We start from the raw sequence: 25,346 nt of genomic DNA on the forward strand, positions 1-25,346 counted from the left end.
CTCATCCTCAAATATTTTAATACAGAATGATGAGCTAATGCCATCCAAGTCACTAATAACACTTTATGTAATTCAGAGAAGGAATTTCCAGGTAATGAAAAATGACAGCACTTTCCTTTCTAAAAAGAAACCCCTCTTCAATTCAGTTCAAATTACCATGAAATAGATATATACAAGCTTACAGATTATGGAAGTAGTAATAAAGATGGGATGAGGCTTAAATACCAAAAGCTTTTCAGGCAAGATAATAACCTAAATGTCTAAATGTCTGATAGCCTTAATGTCCAGTGTATTCTCACAGATAATAAGTACCAAAAGCTATAATCCTGCAGTTTAATTTCAATAGCTGAATAGGTTTTGGGGTACAATTTCTGCAGCACTGCAAGTATGATTCAGGTGTGAATTAATAATTTATTTCTCCCTCCCTCCCTCCCCCCAGCAAAGACTTATATAACTCAAATTATTTTTTCTGAAGGTAATATCCCAAAACTAAGTGAGCATAGGTGCAAAAGAAAACTCCCCAGTGATATGCAGTGTATTTTTACCATGCAAATAAAGCAAATCTCAAAGGCTCACTGTAAATGCCAATGTTATATGTTTTATTTTTAATCAAGTAATTCTTTTCAACCTCACAATATCCATGACTGACAGGAAAAAAAGACATTAGGCATGAAATGAGGATATAAAATACATGATATGTAGAAAGGCAATCAGTGCTTTAGTCCCTCAAGACAGTAAACAGGTGAAATGACTTTCAAAACTTCAACTCAAGGTTTTTTTCTTACAACATAAAATTCAAGTGATTTTTCTTTTATTTCACCTTGTAAACAACATACAAGTCAAAATGGACAATGAGGTAATCTATACTACAGAGATAATTTAAAAACACTAGATATGACACAGTATTAAAGACATATAGAAATCAGTGTTCACTTTGGTCTCTAGTATGGTTATTGTTATTATTATCACAAGCAACACATACTAGTTAAAGCCAGTCTGGTGATGTTTGTCAGACAGTTGTTGCTTAACTTAGTAATCCAAGAGGTAGTCAAAACCATTGTCCTTTGTAAAGATATTCATACATTTGGTTCAATGACAATGGTAGCAAATACCTTGCTACTTTTCAACATTCTCAGAAAAATACTGCCACAGCTGCTGATACACAGCCCTGGTTTATACAAAAAAAAAGAAATGTGTGTTCATAGATCAACCTCTTGTTATCAGTCAACAATTGTAACAGGAGTAACACAACCACTGGATCTTAAAGAGGCTGTTGATAAAACTAAGCAAAGTAAGATCGATGCATTTAACAAGGCTCTGCTTGTTTCTAAAACAATACTCAAATCTCATTAAGACTTCTAGGAAATTAAAATCAGTGCATCTGCACATGTACACATCTTCCCAATTACTGTTATATCTAGCACAGGGGAATACATATATATTTTTTATGATAAACATTTCTTACAGATAAATTAATTAAATTAAATTTAAGACTCCATGCGATTTCCCATGTTCTTTTATAATTCTTCTTACAAAGAATGGTACAAGATCTATAAGCACTTTTTTTTTTTTTAATGGGGTTCTATTAACAAAGCTAAGTTAGCAGGAACCAAGCAGGAACTCCAGGATAACACTGGTGCAGAATAAAATGGCTGAAAAAGGTGGCCTGCAACGGGAAGAGGTAGGATCCAAATGTGGTGTTTGGCACTCCCTGAAAGCTGGCAAAAGGCAAAATATTGCAAACGGTATTACAATGCCAGATCTACCATTAACTGCAGCAAAAAGTTATTTGGCTCTTCCTCCAAGAGTCTTCCTCATGGCCTATCTTTTGTAGCATGTAATTAAATACTGTGACCTCTCCTTGGGGAAGAGTAAAAAATATCTCACAATGTCCCTTACAATTAAATCACATTGAGCATTTTGGGATGGGGGAAGGGGAGGGAGGGAGATTCTTGCTTCAGGTTTAACCTTATCTCCACTATTGTTAGGAGAAAAATACATCTGTCTGAGCAGATATTTGAACTATTTCTACTCAAATGAGTTTTATTGTGGAGCGCTCTGGCAAGGACAGGCTGGTGAATAGGGGGAGATCTAGCCTGAGCAAATGCTGCCGAATATTAATTTTGTCCTTAGGCATGAAGGAAGAATCCAAACTCAGTCTGTGCCTCCTCCTTTAAAAGGTTCTTTGCTTATTTGGAGCAGCCAATTGAAGGAGTGTAACTAGATTTTTTTTCCTACTGCAGCCCAGTGCTAAGTAGTTACCTGCTGCAGCTTATGCTGCTATATGTTCAACTTAGGCATGTACGTTTTTGTCTCTTCTGGAGCTGTATTCATTCCCATGAACAGTGCCCATAATTCTTTGGACAGAAAAATAAAAACTTTCAAAGAAATGTTTGGAAGGGTCTCATAATTTCAAATGGATGCTTCATCTTAAACAAGTATTTACCATAACGTCTGCAGTGGTGAACTAACAGTCACATATTCAGTACAGATAAAAAGTATGTACCATAGATCAACAGCCACCTTTAAGGCCACAGCAGCACAAAGGTGTGTTCATGCAGTAGATATGAGGTAGCCTTTTGCTGTAAACAGAATAATAATTTTATTGTCACCTATGTAAACAAAGTGGGCTTGATGCTTTTGTGTTTTTGTTCTTCCCCCTCCACCCCAATCCCCCATCCCTCCCCTCCTAGAAAAGCCAAGCACCAGTAACTCCGACTGGAAGTCAGTGGGAGCTGTGGTTGCCCAGCATCTCTGAAAACTCAGACCCTGTGAATATAAAGACACAAATGCTCACATAAGCAACCAGTACATAATACCACTTCGTCATTTCACAGGAACTTATAATACAAAACGCTGAGATCTGATTATCAGAAACGTAGGTCTACGTCAACTCAGAGGTAGTTACTAACATCAGTACATAATACTTATACAGAGATAAAAAGGTCTAAGACTATTTGGTTTGTTCTGAGTAAGCAGGTCTGTAGACTATTCTGTAAAGAAAAAACATTACATGGTATATTCCCTGAGCAAAGTTCTTTGTCCTGAGTATGTTATGTAACAGTGATAACATTCTAATATATAAAAATAAAACCTTAAGCTTTCAACAATAAGGAAGGGTTTGGTATGTGCTCTTAGCAGTTCAGTCTGACTTTGGTGCACACAGTGATTTCAAACAGCACCTACAAAAATCCACGTTGAAAACATTTCCTTATCTCAGCTCTGAACTTCTTACATATAAACAGGGAATGACCAGTTTTCAAATCCACAGTTGCCTATTTCTATAAGGAACTTTGGTTTAAATTTTCAAAGTGACCTAAGTTTTGCATCTTTGCTGTTTAACCTGGTTTTTACACCGACTAGAAGGTTAAGCAATGCCACTTTGATTTGTCTACATAATTTAAATAAGTTTACTATCCTTACGTAAGGCAAGGACGTTCTCTATAGATATATCACATTCAATATCGTCAAAGGTAAGCTTTGCATTAGCATTACTGAGAACTTCAGTACAAACCTTGAGATTCTTGCAAACACTGGCAAGGAATTCACACAAAATAATTCTCTCTTGAAATTGCGCCCTTCACTGAGGAGTTTGATGACTACCTGTTCACTGAAGCAGCAGCAGCACCAGTAAAAGTCTCATGTGGCAGGACAAGTGGGAAGGGGAAAGGCCAGGCAGTGAGCCAGCTCATACCTGGTGTAACCCTCGGCTGCAGAGGAGTTACCAGGGTAGGACTTTGGCTCGCTGCAGCCTTTCATGCAGGCTGTTTCTTTAGTTTGATTATCCGAGCTTAAACCTACCCGACACTTTCAAGCTTTAACAGCCTGTGTTTATTGCCAATGTTAAGGATTATACAGGTTTCTCTAATTAACTTACATCCACAATGGGATTTGTCAGAGTACGTTATCTTACGTATGACTTGGTAATTCAAAAGTTACAAATGGAAAGCGACTTGAAGTTTTGATAGGCTCCAACTCTATTAACCCCGGGCAAGGCCTGCAGCCCAGGGAGTCTCACTCTGAGGCCACCAATCTTCCTCCTCCTTCACACAGAAGTGTGTGGTCCTGGGCACTCGGGACCAAGGCTGGTCAGCTGCAGCCCCCAGTTCACCAGAAGCAGGTAATGCCCAGGACTTCTGGCAAATCTGCAGGTCTGCACCCATGCTGTATCACCATCTAGGGAGGCCAGCTGAGCAACCCCAAGTGCCCATCAACATTTAGTCTTAGGAAAGTATTCAGCCCAGGATCTCTTTAGCTTTGCATTTTGTTTTCTTGAAAACCCAAACAGACAACAACAATAAAAATCCCTAGGGAGTTCTCTCCATGGTATTTTAACAGGAAATAAAGGGGAAGACCCTTCAAATTGAGGGACACTACTTGGGACCAAGAGAAATTGCTGCTGCTGCGGCTACTACTGCCACCAAGGTACCCTAAATGTTCACAGTATACAAATGGCTAAGCAGGATGGCATCCTGACACCACTCAAAAGGGTCTGTTTGGTAACAACTTACACATTCTCCCCTACACAATAGACATCTAAATTACAGTTACAATCATATTAAGTTAACAAAATGTTTTGAGAAACCATCACAGAAACTACACATTCATTGTCTCTTCTGGAGCTTTAAACTCCTCACCAACAAAGGGTGGTGGCAATGAGAGTTGTCTTGAGTCATGAAACTGCCCTGCACTGGCATGGGGAAGGGAGGGTTTTGATATTTTGTGGAGATGAAAAAGGAAATAATTCAAATTGATGGTACGGGGGATGTCTTAGTATCTTTAGTACCATATGGCAGCTTTAAAATATGAAAGTATCCTTTGGTTCACAAGAAACATAACAGTCTTGATCTCAGTTCTTTGTGTGGTTTATCAGGTTTGGTTTGTTTCTGAGTGAAATTTCAGAAAATTGGGTTTTCTTGTTTGCTTTCTGAACACGTTTAGAAACTGGTTCTAGGAATGAGTTCAGGAACATTGGGTGGGTACAGTGACTTTTGCTTCACAGTAATGTCTGGTGGGATCTGGAGAATGGTCTGATGGAAAAATATATATTTATAGATATGTACACATACACACACATGCATGCACACTCACACATACACACAGAAAGTAAAACAAAATGCACCCTGCTCAAATGTATTTTGTTTGGAGTGATTTGTCTATCAAAGAAAAAAAAAACAACAAAAAACAACAAAACATTCACAGTTCCTCAACAGTAGTTAAAATTCCAGGTCAGCTACTGATAATGAATTATTTCCCCTGTGCTTGCATGAGGTAGACATCCCAAGAGGGTAAAGAAAACGGAACATTATGAAAAATGCATTAAGTTTTTTTCCTTTTCTGAACAGAAGGCCCCTTTCTGTTTGGTTCTTCAGGCGACGCAGACAACTTACTCGACGACACTTCCTGTGGTGACCTGCCCGAGCGCTCCGACATCTCCGGCCTGCCTTCCTGAGAGTACGATGGAGACGAGAAGCCGTGCGATCCTCCCCCTTCTCTCAGCAAGGCAGAAGTGGAAGGCTGCGGCTCGGCTTCGTGTCTTCCCTGAGAACTGGCGGGCTGCTGCGAGACAGTTTTATGGGGGCAGTTAGCCACCATGTGCATGATGCTCTGACAGTAATGGCACTTCTTTGGCTGCGGAGGTAGACTACATTCTTTAGCGTGGTGGTCGAGGCCACCGCAGTTGTAGCATCTAAAACCAAACAGAGACAGAGATGGAGTTACGCGAGGCAGCGTCCAGCGGGAAGGTTCCTTGCGGGCCCGGGCCCGGCCCCACTAGAGGGCACCAGATCTCCAGCCATGGCCGGCCCGCTGTCCCTGCGAGCCCGGGCACGCGCGTCCCGCTGTCCCGCGCCGAGCGGGGATGCTCCGGCTCGGCCGCTCCCGGAACCGGGGCCCGAGGGACGCGGTGCCGGCAGCCGGGGAAACGCGAGCCCGGGGAGGGGCGCGGTGCCCGCCCCGAGCCAGGACCGGAATTGCCCCAGGGCCCGGCACTGTCCCAGGGTCCGGCTTTGTCTCAGGACCGGCTCTGTCCCAGGGCCCGGCACTGTTCCAGACCCCGGCTCTGTTCCAGGGTCCGGCTCTGTCCCAGGGTCCGGCACTGTCCCAGACCCGGCATTTTCCCAGATCCCGGCTCTGCCCCAGGGCCCGGCACCTCGGCTCCTCTTGCTCAGCCCAGGCACGACAGGCCAAGGCTCCGGGCCAGGGGGACACAGGGTCTGTAATGGTACTTAGGGTTTCAATTCAAAATAAACTCAGCATAGCCCATGCAATAGTCATGAATCTGTGTTTGTGTTTCCTCCCAGAAATCCCAGCCCACGTGGCTGTGGCCGCGGTGCCGCTTTGCTGCGATGCGCTGCCCGCAGCCCAGGGGTGCAGAGAGGCCCCTCCAGCCGCACGGACACGGCTTCTCCCTCACTGCTCAGAAATGGCTGAAGCCCACAAAACCTCTTCTATTTAACCTTGTTAGCCAGGGGAGTCCTGAAGAACTCTCCAGCAATTCCTTACGGAATCCTTTGTAACACACACCAGGAACACCAGTTATTGGATTACATTATTCTAACATACGATACAAAGAAATAATTACACGCCTTTGGCATGGTGACCTTATGTGCACCACCGAGTTTTCAACTTTGGCTGCTTTTGTATGCTTTCTGTTTCTTTGTTTTATAAAACTTGCACTGAATGCATAGACATTTCATTTCCAATAATCAAACATTACTGGAAAGAACTAAACCTGTTTTGTTTTTTTGTTTTTTTTTTTTTTTTTGTTTTGTCTTTTTTTTACTTTCCCTTAACCACCAACGAATAAAAACAAATATTTCACAAATACTTAGGTCCGTGGAGTCAAGGATTAAAAAAAAGACTGTAACTATAACTATGAACAAAATACTGCAATGTGCTCTGGATCAAGCCCACATAAAGAAAGATATGTTACACTTTCAGATTCCTGAAAATTAACAAAGCACCATTTGACTCTTTTCACCTAGGATTTAGTAGTCCCTACTAGTTTATACAATATCAAGAAGTTTAATCCAAGCAAAGCTTATGTATAACTGAAGTCTCACCTATGGAATTTGCTTTACCTTGCAAAGAAATGCTATTGATAAAACCTGTGTAACTTTTAAAAAAAGACTGCAAATACCAACATTTGTCATTATACTCCAAGAAACAATGCCTGGCACCTCCCACTTCACATCTCTTCATCACTAGCAGCAAGATACCAACCATATCTTCATTTCCACAGACAAACAAAAAAACAGCACAAGCTTCTTATGGCATGCTGCATGCCATCATGTCCTACAAGACTGACCAGTAATTTACAGAAGTTAAATAATGAACAGAACTTCATTGTCCTTTCAGAAATTATTGTGATTTATTGTTGTATCTTCCCTAAAAATGAGTAATAAGAAACCAAGCCCAGTACAATGAACTCTGCACTTCTACAACAACTGCAATAACATATTTTAGGTGAACTGGTTCCATTTTGATGTCACCACTGCCCTGAAGTTTGATGTGATTTTTCGGTGGAATTTGAAGACTGTGCTTACACTACTCTGTCTGCATATACTACAGACTAACCCATGAAGGCAAACACTGTCTAACAAAGCTTCCCCTGAATCACAAAGAAAACAACATGTACCAGCCCCATTATCACTTAGTATTGATTTCCCTAGCACAGGAAGGGAAATGACATACTAAGTACATTGCAAAATCCAAACATCCTGATCTAAGACCAAAACATCAAGGTTTTTTCTCCTATGGTTAAAAAAAATAATTTTCAAGTTATTAAACATTATCCCCACTTTTTGCCAAATCATTGCAGGTATTTTCAAATTAGTGACCCTCACTTGACAGTTTGTTCAGCATTCAGTCTTCCTAACTGGCATTCAGCTGCTTCCACTACAAGCTTTCTAAATACCTTCTGAAAAAAGTAGTAAGGAAATAAAGCCTTGCAATTAGAGAAATGAAACAATAGCGGCAAAAATCTTTTAAGTGTTTTACTTTCTCCCCTTTCAATAAATACATCTAAGGATACACAGATGTGGCACTGATTGTAATTTAGGTTATATTAGAGAATGATGTTTATTATTACCTCTGTCATTGGTTTCTAGCAGTGTACTTGTTCCTGGGATAAATGCATTCTAACAGCATAGCATAGGAGCGTGCAGACATTCTGGAAATTGTATTTTTTGTCTTAATTCAGGATATGGAATTTTATGGCTGTGAATGCATCAGCACATTTATTTTCTCCCTTAATATCACATCTATTTAGAACAGTTAGAAAAAAGAAAAAAGTTTGAAAATAGGGTAAAGGGCCTCAGTAGCAGGATAGGCAGTAGCCATGGACAAATCAATTTAATCAGTCACTATGGTATGCTGTGTTATCCAATTCAGTGGACCATTTCACCTCACCAATTGGCAAAGAACCTGCTGTCAGGGCGCCTGCTTCCTCTCAAGCAGCCTCTGTCACCCTTTGCACAGCTACTCAATCAATACATCCTATTTGCAAAATATTGTAATTCCTTGCATCTATTTAAATTTTCATTGAAATGTCACTGTAAAAGAAAAACTGTCACAAGCAGTTGTGATGAAACTCTGATTTGGTTTTTGGGAATGTTTTTTGTTACCAGCCAATTCAAGCACCTGAGTAAAGTGTCACATTAGAGTATATATATGCCAGACAGAGTGTGCCTGGACTTACAAAGGAGGGTGATATTTATTCAGTTGTTTTAACTATTTATTCATTCCTCATCAATCACTCTTACCAGGAGAACAGATCACACCTCGCTCTGAAACGCCTTCCCTTTCCAAGGGATTTATCCCAAAATGGAAGTGGTCAGCCACCTCAGAGCTCCCAAATTGCCAGCACGGCATCATCCCCAGGCATTAAGGTATGGCATTAACCCTTTCATTCTGAGCACTTCAGCCCTTTGCTCCTCTCTGCTGTGTTTACTTATGTTACACCATCACGAAAGCCGAGAGCACGATGCGCACATGGGAGCTCACACATTCACATCTCCACCTACACACACACACAGAACAATACACAAGCCGATCCTGCCATGAAAACTGGAAATTCTCATTCCACTCTGCTCTCAGAAACTCCAGATTAGTGCAACCACAGCAAGTATCTCTTCTCTTCTGAAGCACCACGGAAAGAATGTATGTTAGCTTAAACGCAAGTTTATACGTAAATTCTACCGTGAGATGAATAAAACACAAAAAAACCTTAAATGTGCAATTATAATAGAATCAGCACTTACAAAGAACAAAAGTAAGAAGAATTTGTTAAAATAGGATTGTCTTTCTCACAGTAGGCTTCCATGATTTGCTAGCTAGCTTCAGGCTCAAAAATATAAAGAGATGGCAATTATCTTAACGGGAAATCCTTTCTTCTCTACAGCACTGACAGGAAGGTGAATCAGGGTGATTTTTTTATATAAAAAAGATGAACAACTTAATAGAGGAACACCTTGAGGAACTTGTCTAGCATTATATTTCAATACTCTCAAAAAAATGTAACAATAATACCTACTAATGAAGAAAGAAGAGAGCATATAGCAAGGTTAAGAAAACCTCCTAAATTCTCCTTCACTGTGGATTTGTGATTGCACAAAACTATACATATTAAAGGAAACATGAAGAAGCAGAAGTGTACAGATTCTGACATAAAATATGCTGAATTAATTGCAAAAAGCTGATGACTGAAATTGATTAAAAATACTCAATTTCACAACCAAATAATATTATCTAGTCTTTAGCCTTTTTTCCTTCTTCCAGCAATCAGATACTCCTACTCAGGAAGCACACCCCAGCCCTAAACTTTTTAAAACAACAATACCCTTGCCTTGCAAATACGTTTTCCACAGTAACAACTCAGATGGGTTAAACAGCACTAGAGTAAACACAACTGCTTGCTTCTCTGAGCTGTTCTATAATATAATTTAGATGATAATGCAATACATATGACAAGTATACATATGATAATGCAATACATATGACAAGTATGTGTAACCCCAGACTGTTATCTGTTGAGAGAAAAAACTGTAAAATTACCCTAATGACTGACTTGGGGGAGGGGAGGCAGGGAGTAAGGGGTTAACATCTAACAGGGATAGGAAAGGGAGGGAAGGGGGTACACTCAGAGGAAGACTAAAATAATTTGCCAGGATATACCCCACACCAGTTCCTCTTTTGTTATTCCTTTCTGAATGCTATCGGAGCACAAAAAAATGATTCTTGGCTAACAATACTCCATCTTGCAACATTAATGCCTTGAAAACGGCATGGAATCCTAGCAGTGTGTGCACATGAGATGCTGTTACAATACACTGAGTGCAACTGTGCAGTTAAAGCACAAAGGAAATGTTTAAAATCGTACCTAAATGCGCTGTTCCTTTTCAGCCATTACTTTCACAACATACCTAAAGAAAGGCAGATGGAACAGGCAGCAGATCAATTATTATTTTTTGTAAATGGCTGTAAAGGGAAGTTAAACTATCCATGATTTAACAGAAAAAATGGGTCTTAGACATAACTAAGATTTCCTCTGTTTAAGGCTTCAGTGACTTGTCTTGAAAATAAGGCCATGAAATACAAAGAGATGCTTCTGACTACCTGGATGTGACATTTAAAAAAGCTCAGGGTGCTTGCTCAGGTACCACCTGGGACAAGTGAGAAAGACCTCCCACACCTCAGCAGGTGTTGGAGGATCCTCAGAAAGGATCTTCCGGGCTATTGAGGATCTGCTAATTTCAAATTGTCTTTGCTGCAGCTTGAAAAGCCAGGTTGGATGGGACTCCAAACAACCTGGTCTAGTGGAAGGTGTCCCTGCCCCTGGCAGGGGAGGTTGGAACTGGATGCTCTTTAAGGCTCCTTTCAACCCAAAGCATTTTGGTGAGCTGACAAGACACAGAGAAGATGAGTGGAATGTACACTCTGCTCGTGCCCTCTGGCAGGGAAATGGATGGGATGTTCCTGCTCACAAGTGCATTGCTGGGCTTTACACCACTCTGGTTATCAACCTTTAATTCTTAAGCTGTAGCTGAATGCAGGAGAGAATACAGCCAACTTTGAAAACACTCTAAACAGGTATTAGAATTAAAATTAGTGAATACTGAAATACTACTGAAATAATAATTTAAGTCATGTGAAATTATCTTGTTAAATAAACTAGAGAAAGGAATATTTACAATCTTCATCAGAGCATTTATGGCTTGTCCATCAAGCAGGCTTACAATGAGGAAGAAAACCTCACTAGCACCTCATCTATCAATCCATAGGGAAAAAAATCAGTTTAATTTTAAAACTGTAAGTATTTTTAATCAAGAATGTTGTAAAACAGCATATTATCAATGCAGAAAACGGCACACTGGTGCCACATTTAGGTTTGTGTTGGTCCTGAGAGTATTTGCTACCCTGAACTTCTCATTCATGCAAAACACTGTGCAGAGGCAACATGCTGGGAAAGTTAATTGCAGGCTGGCATTCTTCAGTGAAATTCAGTTAGAAAATTTCCTGTGCTTTACTACCTTTTTGAGATATTTAACAGGAATATATAAAAAAGATAACCTCTTAAAGAAAAAAAAAAGATTAAATACAATAAAAATTCTCACACATCTATTATTTGTCCTGTGAATCCTACAACTCATGATAATATACCAGAGATCCAAGACTTTCAAATTTGTGAGAAAAACAAGGTCCCTCCATTTTTTTAAGCTTGCCTTCTTTCATTTTACAGATAGCCCCATCACGCTGACACCAACCCGCACTGTCTGCGAGGCTTCCAATAACACAGGGTGGAATATTGATGATGTTTACTCTTGTTACAAATAAATAAATAAAAATGCTCTGTTGTAAACTCATCAGATCGACTAGTTTTCTGTGGTTAGTTCTAAATCAATCTATTTTCCCCAGTGTATCACAGAACTAATATCAATAGGTTACGGTCTTTTGTTGCTCGGGTTTCCCCTCCCCCTTCCCCCCAACAAAGAGGCTGACAAACAACGTGGGGCATTTGCCTGATAAATCAGGCCTGTCAGGATACAATTTAGCTTAAGTTCACGAGGAAATAAAATTGTTTAAAATCTCCTAATACAATTTCACTGGAAGGTGATGGGGTTTGTTTTGCTTTTTTTACAACCAAGAGCAACAATGAAACAGAAAGGTGGTTCAAAAAGCACAAAATGCAGCTTTTTCTCCACAAAAATGGAAAGAACTAGAGAGACAGCAGATCTTAAAAAATAACTTCAACGATGTTGTTTCCATTCTTCTTTCCACTAAACCTTATCTCTACTATCCACTCAGCTCCCTTTACAGGCATGGAGAATTATTTTTCACACAATCACACAAAAATCCTTAAGAAATGCAACCTCATGGAGGAAGATTTGGATGCATTTTCATTTATTACAACAAAAGGGTTTTCTTTATATTAAAAGCTAAAAAGTCCTGAAATAACAATTTAGAAAGTGAAGTTTTCTTTCTAAATAACAAGAAAGATGGTTTTGCTCCTATAGTATCAATATAGCATAGAAAGAATGTGTGTATTTTAATGGCTTTAACCCATCCAGATAAAGCAGATAAAAAATCAGCAATGGTTTAAGGAAGTTATGTTTTAAACAGCCATATATCACACATTTCAAACATGAAATTATTTCAAGCAAGTCTACTATTGTTAATCTTTTTGCACTGTGAAACCACACACACAAATACTCTCAACCACAAATTTCCCTTGTAAGCTTTAATTTCTGTGGGAATAATAAAAGAACCCAGTTTTTCAACAAGAACAGCTCTGTATGCAGTAATTTTTTTAAAAGTACGTATTTTCCACAGCTCCTGCTGGTGGTGGCAAGGCTGCCTGGGCTCTGCTCTGGGCGCTGCTGCTGTGTGCACCCAGGTCTGCAGTGCCCTGCCAGAGCCAGCTGGCTACCAGGGCTGAGCAGACCTCGCTGCCTGTGCCTGGAAGCACTGCTGAGTGCCCTGTTTACAGAAGCCTACCTCGGTAACACTAGAAGCCTCTCACAGAGGTGGCTTGAGCCTCCTGGCCATGTGGATAAGGATGCACGCTGCATAAAACCGGCTCAGCTCTTTCTGGGTCAGTGAGGTGCTGGTCATGAGCTAAGAGGCATGCCTGACCTTATCTGCCTCTCAGCAGAGCTGGTTCCAGGGTTTCCACATCCACTGATCAGTTAATCCACAGATGAGATAAAAAGGCAGTAGGTAACTGGGAATCAGTTGTTAAAAACTGCATTTTCAATTTTGTTCCTTACTTCATCGCTAACATTAGCAGCAAACACAACAAATACAGCAAATGCAAGTGACGCCAACTCACAACAGCAGGAAACAGCAAATGGCATCCTGGCAGTAGGCTGGAGCACTGAGGCAGGCCACAGTAGAGAAAGAGAAAGAAAAGAGTTGTTCTGGAAATACATAACCTATTCTTCCTCCCCAAATACCAGCTGTGACTGTATGACTTTAGGTACCGCATATAAATCAGTTTCACGCACAGTTTCAGAAACATCTGGTGACAGGAGTATGGACTGACTTAGATCCTGGCCTTGAAATGGATTCTCCCATTACATACGCTGAGTTAGATGGCTTGCATGAATACAGGCTTCATGAGTGTTAAGGATTGCAGGATTTAACCAGCAGCTCACATTTTCATTTCATTCTTCAGAAGCAAAGGGGTGGTTACTGTCTCTGTGACACACTCTCTACGAGGAGACCACGCCAGCAATCTCTATAGGGGTTCTTTCCAGAGCTAATGGCACTGATAAAGTCATGTCACATGAATCACATGGAGGGCTTCCCATCCCAAATATGGAAGAAAAGGGCATCAAACATGGTGCTTGTTTTTGCTTGAAATAGCACCTGTAAGTTCATACATTCAATAACCACAAGAACTATTAAATAATTCAGATGCTCTATAGCCACACTTTAATGGTAAGGAAAAGCTGCATCCCTCTGATTGCACTGACTGAGAAAGGAAGCAGTCACCTTATTTACTTTTCTGAACTTGCACCTTAAGATGTCTAAAATAGACCAGCTTCATATATTTATATTATTACTAAATGGCTGGGCTGAGCATTTTCTGTAACACATTTTTAAGAGGCTTTCAGTATCTTGAAGAAAAAAAATTATTTTGCAACTTTCACATTAAAATGCGGAAGAAACAGTAAAGCGTGAAAAGAGGATTTCGGCTGCAACAGGATTAAGCCTTATATGTTAAAGCTTTTAATTCCCACCTGAAGCAGGTATTCTTGTTGTCCCACACTGCCTGATCCCTGAGCATTAAAAGAGAAATAATGCCATTTTCTACTATTCTGCCCTACATCACCACCGGATTTATCCTCATCATTAATTCTCTCTATTAATTGTGTACATAAGATACATAATATCTTAATATACATAAGATAAATACAATTGTTTACCTAAGAATAGAAAGCAATTTGTGCATATAAAAATTATTGTTAATTCAGAATTTGGTGGTTCCTTTTTCCTAGTTTGGCCTCACGATGGTAAATCCCATGCACATGTTTAATACTCATATCTCTGAATTTTGTTAATTCTGTATACACTTAAAAATAATGGAACATAATGATCTAGTTTACCACATATAGTTTCCCTGTATGTGGTAAACTAGATCACTTTATCCTCTTGGTTGGATTATGTAGATTAAGTGGTATCACTGCAGTAAAATTATAACAATGAAGTTAATAAAAGTTTGCTTAAATATTGCTAGTTCCCAGAAACAGAGCATCTTAATGGTCTTAGTTCTGATGTCAGTCACAATGGCGTAGATCCAGCGCAATTTTGATGACTTCACCGAGCTTACTTTCTGTTCTCTTTAATAATGTAACACAGAAAATTTCCCACTGTACAAATTCTGAAAGGTCACACAGCAGCAGCCAAGGCTGGTTGCAGAGGTCAGGTTGGTACAAGCTGTGAGGCCACAGAGCAATGTAGGCTGAAGCTCCTTCATTCCACCTGTAAATTTGTGTTGCTGGTTGATGTAACATTTGAAAGCAGAACACAGCATAAATCACAAAGAAAACCAAAGAATTGTGGCAAGAGTGGAGGAGTGATGTGTCTTCTGCCCATTTTTGCTCAGCCTTTCAGCCTAAGAAAGAATTAAATATCTCAAAATTAAGAATGCTTATAGGCCAGGAATCAGCTGTTCTGACAGGACTGATGAACTCTGAATTAGGAGATTTGATAAAATAGGAACCCTACACTTGAATAAAATGTTTGAAAGCAAAGAACAATTCAGGTAAGAGCACCCCATTTGTGATCATGGCAGGGGAAGAACAGATTACAAGCTGGACATTGAGTAAAGCTGCCACAGGAAAACACAGTGGATATGCTCACTGAACACAGCACAACCAACTTCCTGTAGTTTTCATCAGAAATTCACACACCAAAGCCCTGAATTTACAATTTTAAAAGCAGTCACTAACCAGAGGAATGATTAATGTCAGCATCATGTCTGTGTTTTAACAATTCATTAATACTCTGAAACAGCCCTCCAGTTATCCAGTAGCACTCACTGTGCGAGGCAGGAACACTGTACATTAAGAGTGGAAGAAGAGGCAGAAAGAGCAGCATATTTTAATGCAAGCCCAAAAGTTGTAAGTGATAAATCAAGACTACTGGTTGGGGTGGAAGAAGGCATGTGTGTCTCTGCAGTCACTCAGTGAAGTGTGCAAAGGCCACAGGAAAGAATTGGGAATGGTTACAAGGGGATTGGTTACAAGTTCTTCCAATCTGGCAGGAAAATCAGTAAAATAGAGGATTACTCAGTTATGCTGGTAGCCTGTCGGCTCTCCTCAGATCCCAGGCTCTGGGGCACATTAGAAGACACAGAAAGGTGACTGTGACATATTGCAGGGGCTAGGAATGGAACATATAACATGTCAAATCCATAGGACTTCATTAGCCCTGACTGAAACCCAGCTTCTTCCTGCTTTAATGATTATTTACTATACTGCCACAAGGTTATGGAGACAATTCTTACTATTCATTGAGCTGTGAATTATTCTAGTGACAGATCTACTGCAGGAAAGAGAGTATCCTTCTGGCACAAGACCTTAAAGTATCACAGCTGGGGCAGGGGATTTGAACTCACAGCAAACTGAACTTATTCTTTTTTTCATTCTGGATAAACACTGAGTCTTGAGGAAGGAGGGAGCTCACTGGCAGGCAGTGTGAGGGAGCACAGTTCTCAGCATCAGGCTGGAGCAGGGTCCCTGCCATCCACTCAGTGACCTCCAGTGGCAGCGTCCTTTGTCACAGCTGCTCCTGAGGGGTGGCACAGGGTGCCACAGTCCTTAGTGAGTGCAATAACAAATTGTACTGGCTGTGGGTGTTGGGTATCTGTATCACTGCACCACTGGAAAAACCAAACCACCAACCTCAGGAGCTGCTCTGTAGCTGAACTCTTCACCCTCTGCACCTGATGGAATCCCAGAGCCTCCATCACTGCCTGTCCTTGTCAGGTATAGTCTTCCCCACATCACTGGGTGTAATGTTCTTGCAAGTGGTCACTGACCCTCCTTCATCAGAGAGTGAAGAGGAGAAACCTGGGTGTCTCACCTACAACCTACTAATCCTCCTTGAAAAGGCTGAACAACCCACTGAAGATTACAGCAACCTCCTGATGGAGGGAAGATTTGCGTCCAAACTTGTCTTTCACAAGTTTCACAAGGGGAAGGTGTGTGGTGAACTGGGGGACCTTTTGAGTAGGTTAGAAGTGTGCTCACTGGCTTGGGCCATACAAGTGAAGAGGAGAACTCAGAAGCCAACCTGGTAATTCCTGAGGGGCTCAGCTGTAAAAGCTAGAGCACAAGAGTTGCTGCAGTCCAGTAAAAAACCCAGCTGACATAAGACACAGACAGCAAGTTAAATTTGACATTTGAGTCTCTTGACAGCACCTAAACATCAAATCTAGGAACCAGATGGCTTTTGTGAGGTTGGAAATAGTCACACCTGAACAGTGTTAGCCATAGAAGACAAGGGACTGGACCTTTAGAAACCTGTCACTTCCTACAATATTCCTGGATACTTCCAGGAACAAATCAATTGTTTATTGAACTAAACTCTCTCTTGAAAACCTAAAAGGACTTTGCTGCTAATCAAGATCCCTTTGGCTCTCCTCCTTACAAACCTTCTATCCAAAAATCCAAATTTCCTGGAAATACGCAATCCCACATAACCACAAAATGCAGGGAAACTGTGTCTGACACCCAGGGCTCTGGATTTCAAGCACAGCCCACAAACTCCCTTATGAAAAGTCTCATCCTTCCCAGGCTCAGAAGCTGGTGATAGAAACTTCTTTCTCTGTCATAGGCAGCCTGTGTGACACAGTTAGATATAATCAAATGCTTACAGGTCTAAGGCCTACAGGGCCTAAGTCCCACTGACTTCAGAACTAAGCAAGGTCCTCATAGCTCAGAAGATCTGAGTCTGTGCCCCTCAGGATTATATCTGGTACACCAAGGAAAGTTATGGTACAACAAAGCACAACCATATGGTGATCAGGCCACAAATTGCCATTCACTAGTGCAGGAATTAAGCACATCCTGCAAAATGCATAAAATACCTGATTTTGAAACTGTTTTCTTTGTTACAGCTATTTCACCACTGTCCAACTATTATAATGAAAAGTCATAGACAAGTTGTGAAAAGTAATTTCAATTACATCAGAAACATTACACAGAAAATGAGGGCTATCATGAGCTTAATTGGACTTCACATAACTGCTGAAATCCCCTCCACAAGTCTTTTACATTCCCTCTTGGCAGGCAGCACAGATTTGAGAATTAGATGAAGAAAGCACACACTTTTTAAATGATGAAACAAATCTAAACTAGAATGCCCTCAATGAGCTGCTGTGCTTGGATTTCATTCCAGTTTCCTGCAAAGCTTTGCACAGTGAGTGCCACCACTGCTTGCAGTCTTGGCAGCATCAGGAGCAGTTCCCAGGGTGCCCTTCTGTTTTCATACTCTGCACTGCAAAACAAGCCAGCAGCAGAGTGCTGTGCCAGGCAGAGTGCAGGGAGGGTCAAACCATCCAGAACCATCAGCAAGTGACCAGGACTCCAGCTCAAATATTTTGCATTGCATTCACAGCTTTTCCTTGGGTAATGTAAAAAATAAGTGGAAGATAATTACTGAGTAAACAGCCCCCTTTCCAAGAAGAATGCTTCCAAAGGCATATAAACTGCTTTCAAAACTGCTAAGGATGATGCCTGTGATGATCCATGCAGTCACTAAAATGCTAGCCAATTCTCAAAGGAAAAAATTTCAGTTAATTCACTCACTTTTTTTTTTCCTATTTGTAGCATTTATTTAGCTTGCTTCATATCACACCTCCAGTTTTGAGACAAAATCATAAATCATTGCACTGGCACAACTGTGGGTGTGATAAACACTGTCAGGAAGTGGGAGGGAGTAGATTAAGCAATGCAATTCCCATTGTCCTCAAACACTCTTGCAGAGGAACTACAATGTGGAACGGGCACACTGCCTGGGATTTACCCCTGGTTTCACACAAATCTATACTGGATTTCTATCTAGATTCATGAATTTGCCAATATCATAATATTCCATCTGATCCCCACCAGTAGGGGTGTGTGTGTGTGTGTGTGTGTGTGAAGAGTGGATGAAAGAATCACACACTCCAAGTCCAGGCAGAAGATGCAGATGTTCAGCTTAGTTTTGTGTGGCTGTGGCTGAATTTCCTTTCAGTTAGAGACAATGAGCTGGAAAAAAACTTAACTGACAAAAAGTAGCAAAGCTGTGTGCTTTGAGTTAAATACACTCTAAATATAGTGCACAGAGATGCTTAACATCCCTCCTCTAAGGAAATAGGTTTTTACACCATTCTTTTACATATTCCCCATAAATCAACCAGCCCCATTTCAGGCTAACTAATGCTTTTTTAATGAACTGTCCCTCCACTCATGCAGAGCATGGCTGGGGCATTTTCCACTCATGCTCATGCAAGTTACAACTGGACATATGCTTTTACTTGCAGCCTGACTATTTTCCTCTACCCCTTCACAGGTTCTGCCTTGCTGTGTTATTCTTTCTTCATTTTCCTACCATTGCAATGCTTCATGTGGAAGCACTGCACCTGTTAGAGCTCAGCAAGAATAGTTCTCTATTTTCCTTTTGAGGCTATTGTTAAGGTAGGGCTTCAGTAAAAAGCTGCTGCTCATGGACAGACCAGCAGCTAAAAAGAAATAGGAGAAGGGAACGTCAGTGTTTTGTCACCGATTACATGAGATGACTTCTCAGCTCAATTTATTTTGCCTGTAGTTACCTCAAATTCAGTGGGGAGGAAACCTTTGAGAGGAGCTTGGCAGCTTTGACATGCCTCTCAAATTTACAGTATTTTTAAAAATTTGTAAAATTACTGCATGTTTCAATAATCATGGCTATGATTACAGGACTGATGCATATAGTCAGAAACTCAAGTGTGACGTTCTAGGTTTTCTGTCTTTGCAAGAGAGATGAAAAGGCAGCATGGTGGGGCCATAAGGGTGGGTCAGAAAGCTGAACAACTGAGTAAGAAGAGGGATAAACCAGAAGAGGGTCACCCACACCAAGCCCCTTATTAAAGGCAAGGGAGGCCATCAGCAATGGCACTGTCCCACCTGCTGGCAAAGCCTGGAAGGCACAAAGCAACTGTTCAGCCCTGGAGAGGCTGATGCCAACCCCAGGATGCTCAGGAGGAAGTGTGTCCATCACAGCAGCACTGCACAGCTCAGCAAGGAGGAAGCTCAGAATGGCAGGAGCTGAAGGCCTTCCCACGTGAGCCTGCTGACACTGCCAGGATAGCTGTGAGTCAACCATGTCTGCTGCTCTTATGGTATGCAAGTTTAATTGTTTAACTTCAGGAGCAGAATTAACTTCTGTTCCACCACTGAACTCACAGTTCATGGTCAGAGGCAGCCAAGATGGCCAGGTCATCCAGAGCAACACTTGCTCCATTCTGAGGAATGCCTTGAACACCTTTGCAGCAACAGCAGTCTATCCTCACTCTGTAAATTACCTTAGCTCTTTACCATGGATTTAACTGCTCAAATGCCTGTCTTACAAACAAAACGGCTTTGAGATTCAATTATCAACTTTCATACTCATTCAATAACAATTCATTTTTATTCAAGAATGGGACACCATAGAGGACGCTTGGGTTCCCTTAAATATGTCAAAACTGGGACAAAGAACCTGATTTCTGCAAAATGCTGGGATAATTCCCATGCCTTATTATACTCAATGGCATAGAAGTTAACAGGCCAATATACCTGTTGACATACCACTGGCTCTCTAGAGCAAAAATTTTTTAGAGGTTGTTATCTGCCATGGTTAACTCTGCTACTAAGTGCTTTGGTGGCTCTGAAAGCAGAGTGCTTTACAACAGAATACACCTATATGTATCAGTATCCCTTTTAGCTTCAATGAATACTTTGAAGTTTTGAGGTTTTCATGCCAGAAATGCTGGTGTCAACATTTCTAGGGCCTCTAATGATTTCTGCTGTTACTGAATCCAGCCTCTAATATTACCATGCCTGTAAATTACTTGGAGTAAACAATATTCGACTGCAATTCTAGTTTGTTGACAGGATTAAAAAAAAAATATTTAGGGAGAAAAATCTGCATTTGGAAATAGTACTTTAAAATGATCTAAATGCTACCACTCTGTATCTTTGAAAGAGCATCAATACCAAATGTGCTTACCACACATCTTAGGCGACTCTTGCCGCGTGCGTTTAGAGTGGTGCTCCCTTCGGTCTGGCTCCAAAGTTAAAGCATCTGAAGTGTAAATTGTGTGTGACACAGCCAAGGAAACCCACTTTACTTTAACCTTGTTAATGGCGAGCCAGATGGAACCGCTGAGGCCACCCATTGTTCGGGTTTGCATTTTTTTGTAATGCCATGGTGTAGGTCCATAGGGCCTCATGAATTCCCCTCCTCTGAATATATACTGTGCTGTTAAAGGCACTGAAAGGATCAAGCTCTGCTCTGAGAGCAGCTGGCTTTGTATTTTTTTAATGGTTGTTAGCAGCAGCAGCAGGTCCATTCTACTCCCCTATTCTTCCTCTGCCCTTCTTAAAATCCTGATCTGTTGGTTCTTGAGGGAAACCAAACCCTAACTCTGACCTATATAGCACATCATACATTACCTCAGGGTCATTACCCCAAATATTCATCAAAAGCCTCAGATTCTCCCTCCCTTGCAGCCTCAGATCCTGCCCCAGCAGTTCTTAATCACACAAGTAATCATCACTGACTTCATCAACAGTCAGGTTGTAATTTCTTTCCTACCAAACCCAGGTAACCTGTGAGTGCATCATTTTTGTTAATGACCATTGCCTTCTGAAAAATTGGTCAAATTTCCCTGTCTTGACCTCTTTTGTGCCTTTAAGATGAAAAAGGAAGTAAGAGGAGTTTGAGCAAAGCCAGCCCACAGCCAATGACCCTGCCTGAGAAATAAGGGGCTGTTTGCAAATTGTTACATGCCAAGACCCATTTGAACAGCATTTGTGATGCAGAGGATGTGCAGTGCCTCGCAGTGCCAGTGCAATGATGCAGAATTGTCAAACATTTGCTGATGAAAAGCTGCAACACATGACTTAACAGAGGTAATAGAAAACCCACGAGACTACAGCTGGCTGCCTAGCAGGTTTCCAGTTGCTGTGCAAGATAACATAATTTTGGGAGAGAGGAGTACTGTTCTCCCGGTCTACTCCAGCTGTGGTGCATGCTGCTCTGCACAGGATGAGGAAAGCACAAAGCCATCTCTCCAGCCCTTCCTACCCAATGGGCCTGCCATCAGGAAAGCAAACTGCATCTCAGGAAAAGGAGGCAGCAGCCAGGAATTACTGAATTGCACCACTGAGCACCAGACAATGTGCCTCCCTCTCTGCAGAGGACTTGACACTGCAGTTAGCACAACCTGTGAATGGCACTAGAGGGATGCTGCAAACAATTACCTGTTCCTACAGAAACTGCACAAAGGCTTTGGCAACACTGAGGCTGATCAGGGTATTAAAAGAGCTGAGAAACCATAATCAATACTTTAGAGCAAATTCCCTGGTCTGTTCAAAGTGGTTTGCTTTTGCACTACACTGGCACAGTAAGGAAGGGAAGGAAATCCTACTACCTGATTCCCAGGCCCATCTGGTATAGGAGACACACCACTCTTGAAATATATGATACCCCTGCCATTCCCAGTTAGTGTGTGTGCCTTTAGGAAGGAGAGTCAGGAGGCACCTGAAGCTCAGCAGAGCTTAGCCTGCTCTAGGCATGAACTCGAGTAAAGAATCAAGGACCCGATAATTTATCTTTTTTCCCAAAACTGCTCTAGATGCTGTCTAGATGCTTCCACTGTTCTACAGGCTCCCAAAACCCAGCAAAATTCCAGCCAAACTCTTTACTCTTTCCGAGAGTTCCTGTAACCTGACACAAAAACCTGGGGGCAACCATGGCAGGCAGGAAAAGGAGAAGACCAATCTACCCCAATGTTCCCCAGTGACCAAGGGCAACCACAGGAGACACACCAGCAGGAAAGGCAGGACGTGATAACTTCTGCTTCCTCCTACAAATGTCAAGTTTAAATTTTGTCCCTTACCCCTCTATCTTTTACATAAATAATAGGGTGCAACTTAGGAAAATTATTTTTACTTGAATATTTCTTTAATATTGTTGTTCTTAAAGGCTATCTGTGCGGTGGTGCTGGCATAAGTGGGAGGTGCTGCACAAGGCACAGAACTTTTATATTCACTGTGTTGTTAAAACCATTTCCATTTCTAAATAATAAATCACAGGGGAGGGTTCAAAACCAAGCAAAGCTCTTTTTCCTCCAACTATTTCATAGTTCATGTATTGGACTTTCTTTTAACAAATAATTTTCCTTTGCACATTGTAATAGTTCATTTTTGAAGGCCAGACTACCTTTAGTATATTTCCATTGTCTAAGAAAATGATCCAGTTAACAGAATACAAATACTAGATAAAGTAAATAATAAAAAATAAGGCACAATTTGGAACTGATAAACTAACATTGCACTTCATTCACTTTTTATAATTTTCCTGTCTATCTGCAGGATGCAAAGCTGTCATAAATATTTTGAGATTGGGCAGGATTGATTGCCATTGCCTGCAGTTTTTATATCCTTTTTTCATGAACATTCTTTAGTCCTAAGTCCATATCTCAAAGCAAAAGCTGTTAATAACCCTGGACTGATGTGACACTCAGTACTTTAGCACCCTAGGATGGAGATTATGTGCCCCCCTTGATTTCAGCATGTTAAGCTTCCTTGAAGCTTTGTTTCTTTCAGAGGCAGCTGTCTGCATTTCCATACCTTACCCTGCCTCTTGCCTCCAGAGCTTAAATCACATGTGTATCAGTTAGAATAAAATAGATGCAAAATTATTTTTTTCCTATGAAGTCTTGCAGAATTAATTAGTTCAGCTGGTAACTTTCCTCTGCTGATGATGATGACAAGAAGAAAACCATAAGCTGTCTTATAGAAAGGGAAGTCATCAATAAATCAGGACTTTAGTTGCCAGTACCACACTCTTTGTACAAAAGGAACTCTGAATAACATTAGTATCACTCTAAAGCTTTACCATAAATTAATTTTTTAAAATGAACTGGTTGTTTGAAGGTTTTTTAAGACACCTGTTCCATTTTCTTAGTAGCTGAAGGTGATTGAAAGATTCACAATAATGCTATTTTACTATCTCAACATTGCAAAATAGTTGAGATAGTAAAATAGTTACTTTTACACTTGAGCAGCACTTATAAATCCTTTGAAAACTCACTGATTCCTAGCAATGACTAGGAAAATACACATATCTGGAAATACCAGGGAATATATATTTCCCTTTTTTTGGAAGCCTGGAAAACACAACATTGTAGACTGATTTTCACAAAGTTACTGACACTTAGGTCTGCCTTCCAGCATTACAGTACTACTAACTTCAACTGCAGCTTCTATCTAATCCTTCCCATTTGGTGGGAAAACTTCCTTTGAAGATCTGTCATTAAGAAACCTGAAATATTAACTTCTTCTGTATGACACACAAACACTCTGTAATTGGAGCATATGGTAAAATCAGATGGAAAGAATACGGTTTTCTGTTACTGCATGTGAAATTTCTGTTATTTTTTCCCTTGTCATGAAGAATGCAGGCTATAATTTTAGTACAGTTAAGCTCCCAATGAACCTCTGAAACTGTAACACCCTTCAGATAACATGATTGATGTGAAATAGCTGAGCACTACAATGGGAAATGCTAGTTTCTGTACATATCTCCAATTGTCTTCACATTGTTCACAGCACTTCAAACTAATGCAACAGAAGCAGAAAAAAAAATAAATGAAACAGATTGTTTGGCAGGAGCTGGCAGGGAAGGAAGAGCCGTGATGACACCACAGCTGACTCCTCCAAGCCTACTGCTTGCATTTTGCAAATTTTGAGGAGCAGCTGCTGAAAGGCAGGAAGGGAACTGAGAAATGACCACTGCATATGTACTAAATGCCAGACTGGAAGTTGGCAGTGAGTTAAGCTTGAGCACTGCAGCTTTTAAAAGTTGCTCTTTGGTCCCACAGGGATGTCAGGCACAGAGCTGAGGAACACCGCTCACCGTCCCAGTCAGCTGCCAACTTCTGGTGCTGAACAGTTTCAGGGTTAAATTAATGGTGTGGTGGCACCAGTGCATCTGAAATAGGTAGGATTGCTCTATGCATCCTGTTTTCACTCCCTGGCCAGGGAAAGCACAGGCTGCAGCCCTGCTAAGAGGCAGGACCACAGCTCCTGTGTGCAGCGGGATCCACTGGCAGTCTGACAGAGGGAGCTCAAATAGAAAAGACCTCGCCTGGGACACTCCCCAAACCCTCTGCGAGGTCTTGCTGATGCCTAATTATACCTCTGGCCTTTTGGAGGCCAAACCCAACTCCCTGCTGGGTTTTGTGTTCCTGACACTTTCCTCCCATGAACCCCGCTGGCTCTTAAATCACCACCTGCCACCAGCGAGGGCAGACTTCCTCTGGCTCCTACTGCAGAGGCCAGAAAGCTGCTGCCAGCAGGGAATGTCTGTGCCACGTCGAGCAGAGAGCACAACACGGCTCACGCCGAGCTGCCCGTGGGGTTCCTCGCTCCAGACAAACCCACTGAGCTGTCACCAGAGGCGCCCCCCACTCTGCCACCTCCCTGTCCGGCTGCTCTCGGTGCCTTTCACTCCTGCAGGATTAGTTTTTGCTCAGTTACGCTCCCCAGAGTGGCTCTCTGAGGAATTAGATCAGCACTGGTGACCCTGCAGGCAGAGAACCACAAGGC

General features: G+C 41.3%; 1 protein-coding gene across 7 annotated transcripts in view; it reads right to left on the bottom strand.

The window, feature by feature from the left end:
* Nucleotides 1-1,502: 1,502 nt before the first annotated feature.
* LIN28B (lin-28 homolog B) overlaps nucleotides 1,503-25,346 on the bottom strand; it is a 99,125-nt gene continuing 75,281 nt past the window's right edge. For all 7 annotated transcript variants that reach the window (XM_074536561.1, XM_074536559.1, XM_074536558.1 and 4 more), the window contains one exon: nucleotides 1,503-5,689. In XM_074536561.1, coding sequence (XP_074392662.1) covers nucleotides 5,320-5,689 — 370 coding nt within the window. In that variant the 3' untranslated portion in view covers nucleotides 1,503-5,319. The remainder of the gene's footprint in view (nucleotides 5,690-25,346) is intronic.

Source organism: Zonotrichia albicollis, chromosome 3, assembly GCF_047830755.1.
Source record: "Zonotrichia albicollis isolate bZonAlb1 chromosome 3, bZonAlb1.hap1, whole genome shotgun sequence".
NCBI lineage: Eukaryota > Metazoa > Chordata > Aves > Passeriformes > Passerellidae > Zonotrichia > Zonotrichia albicollis.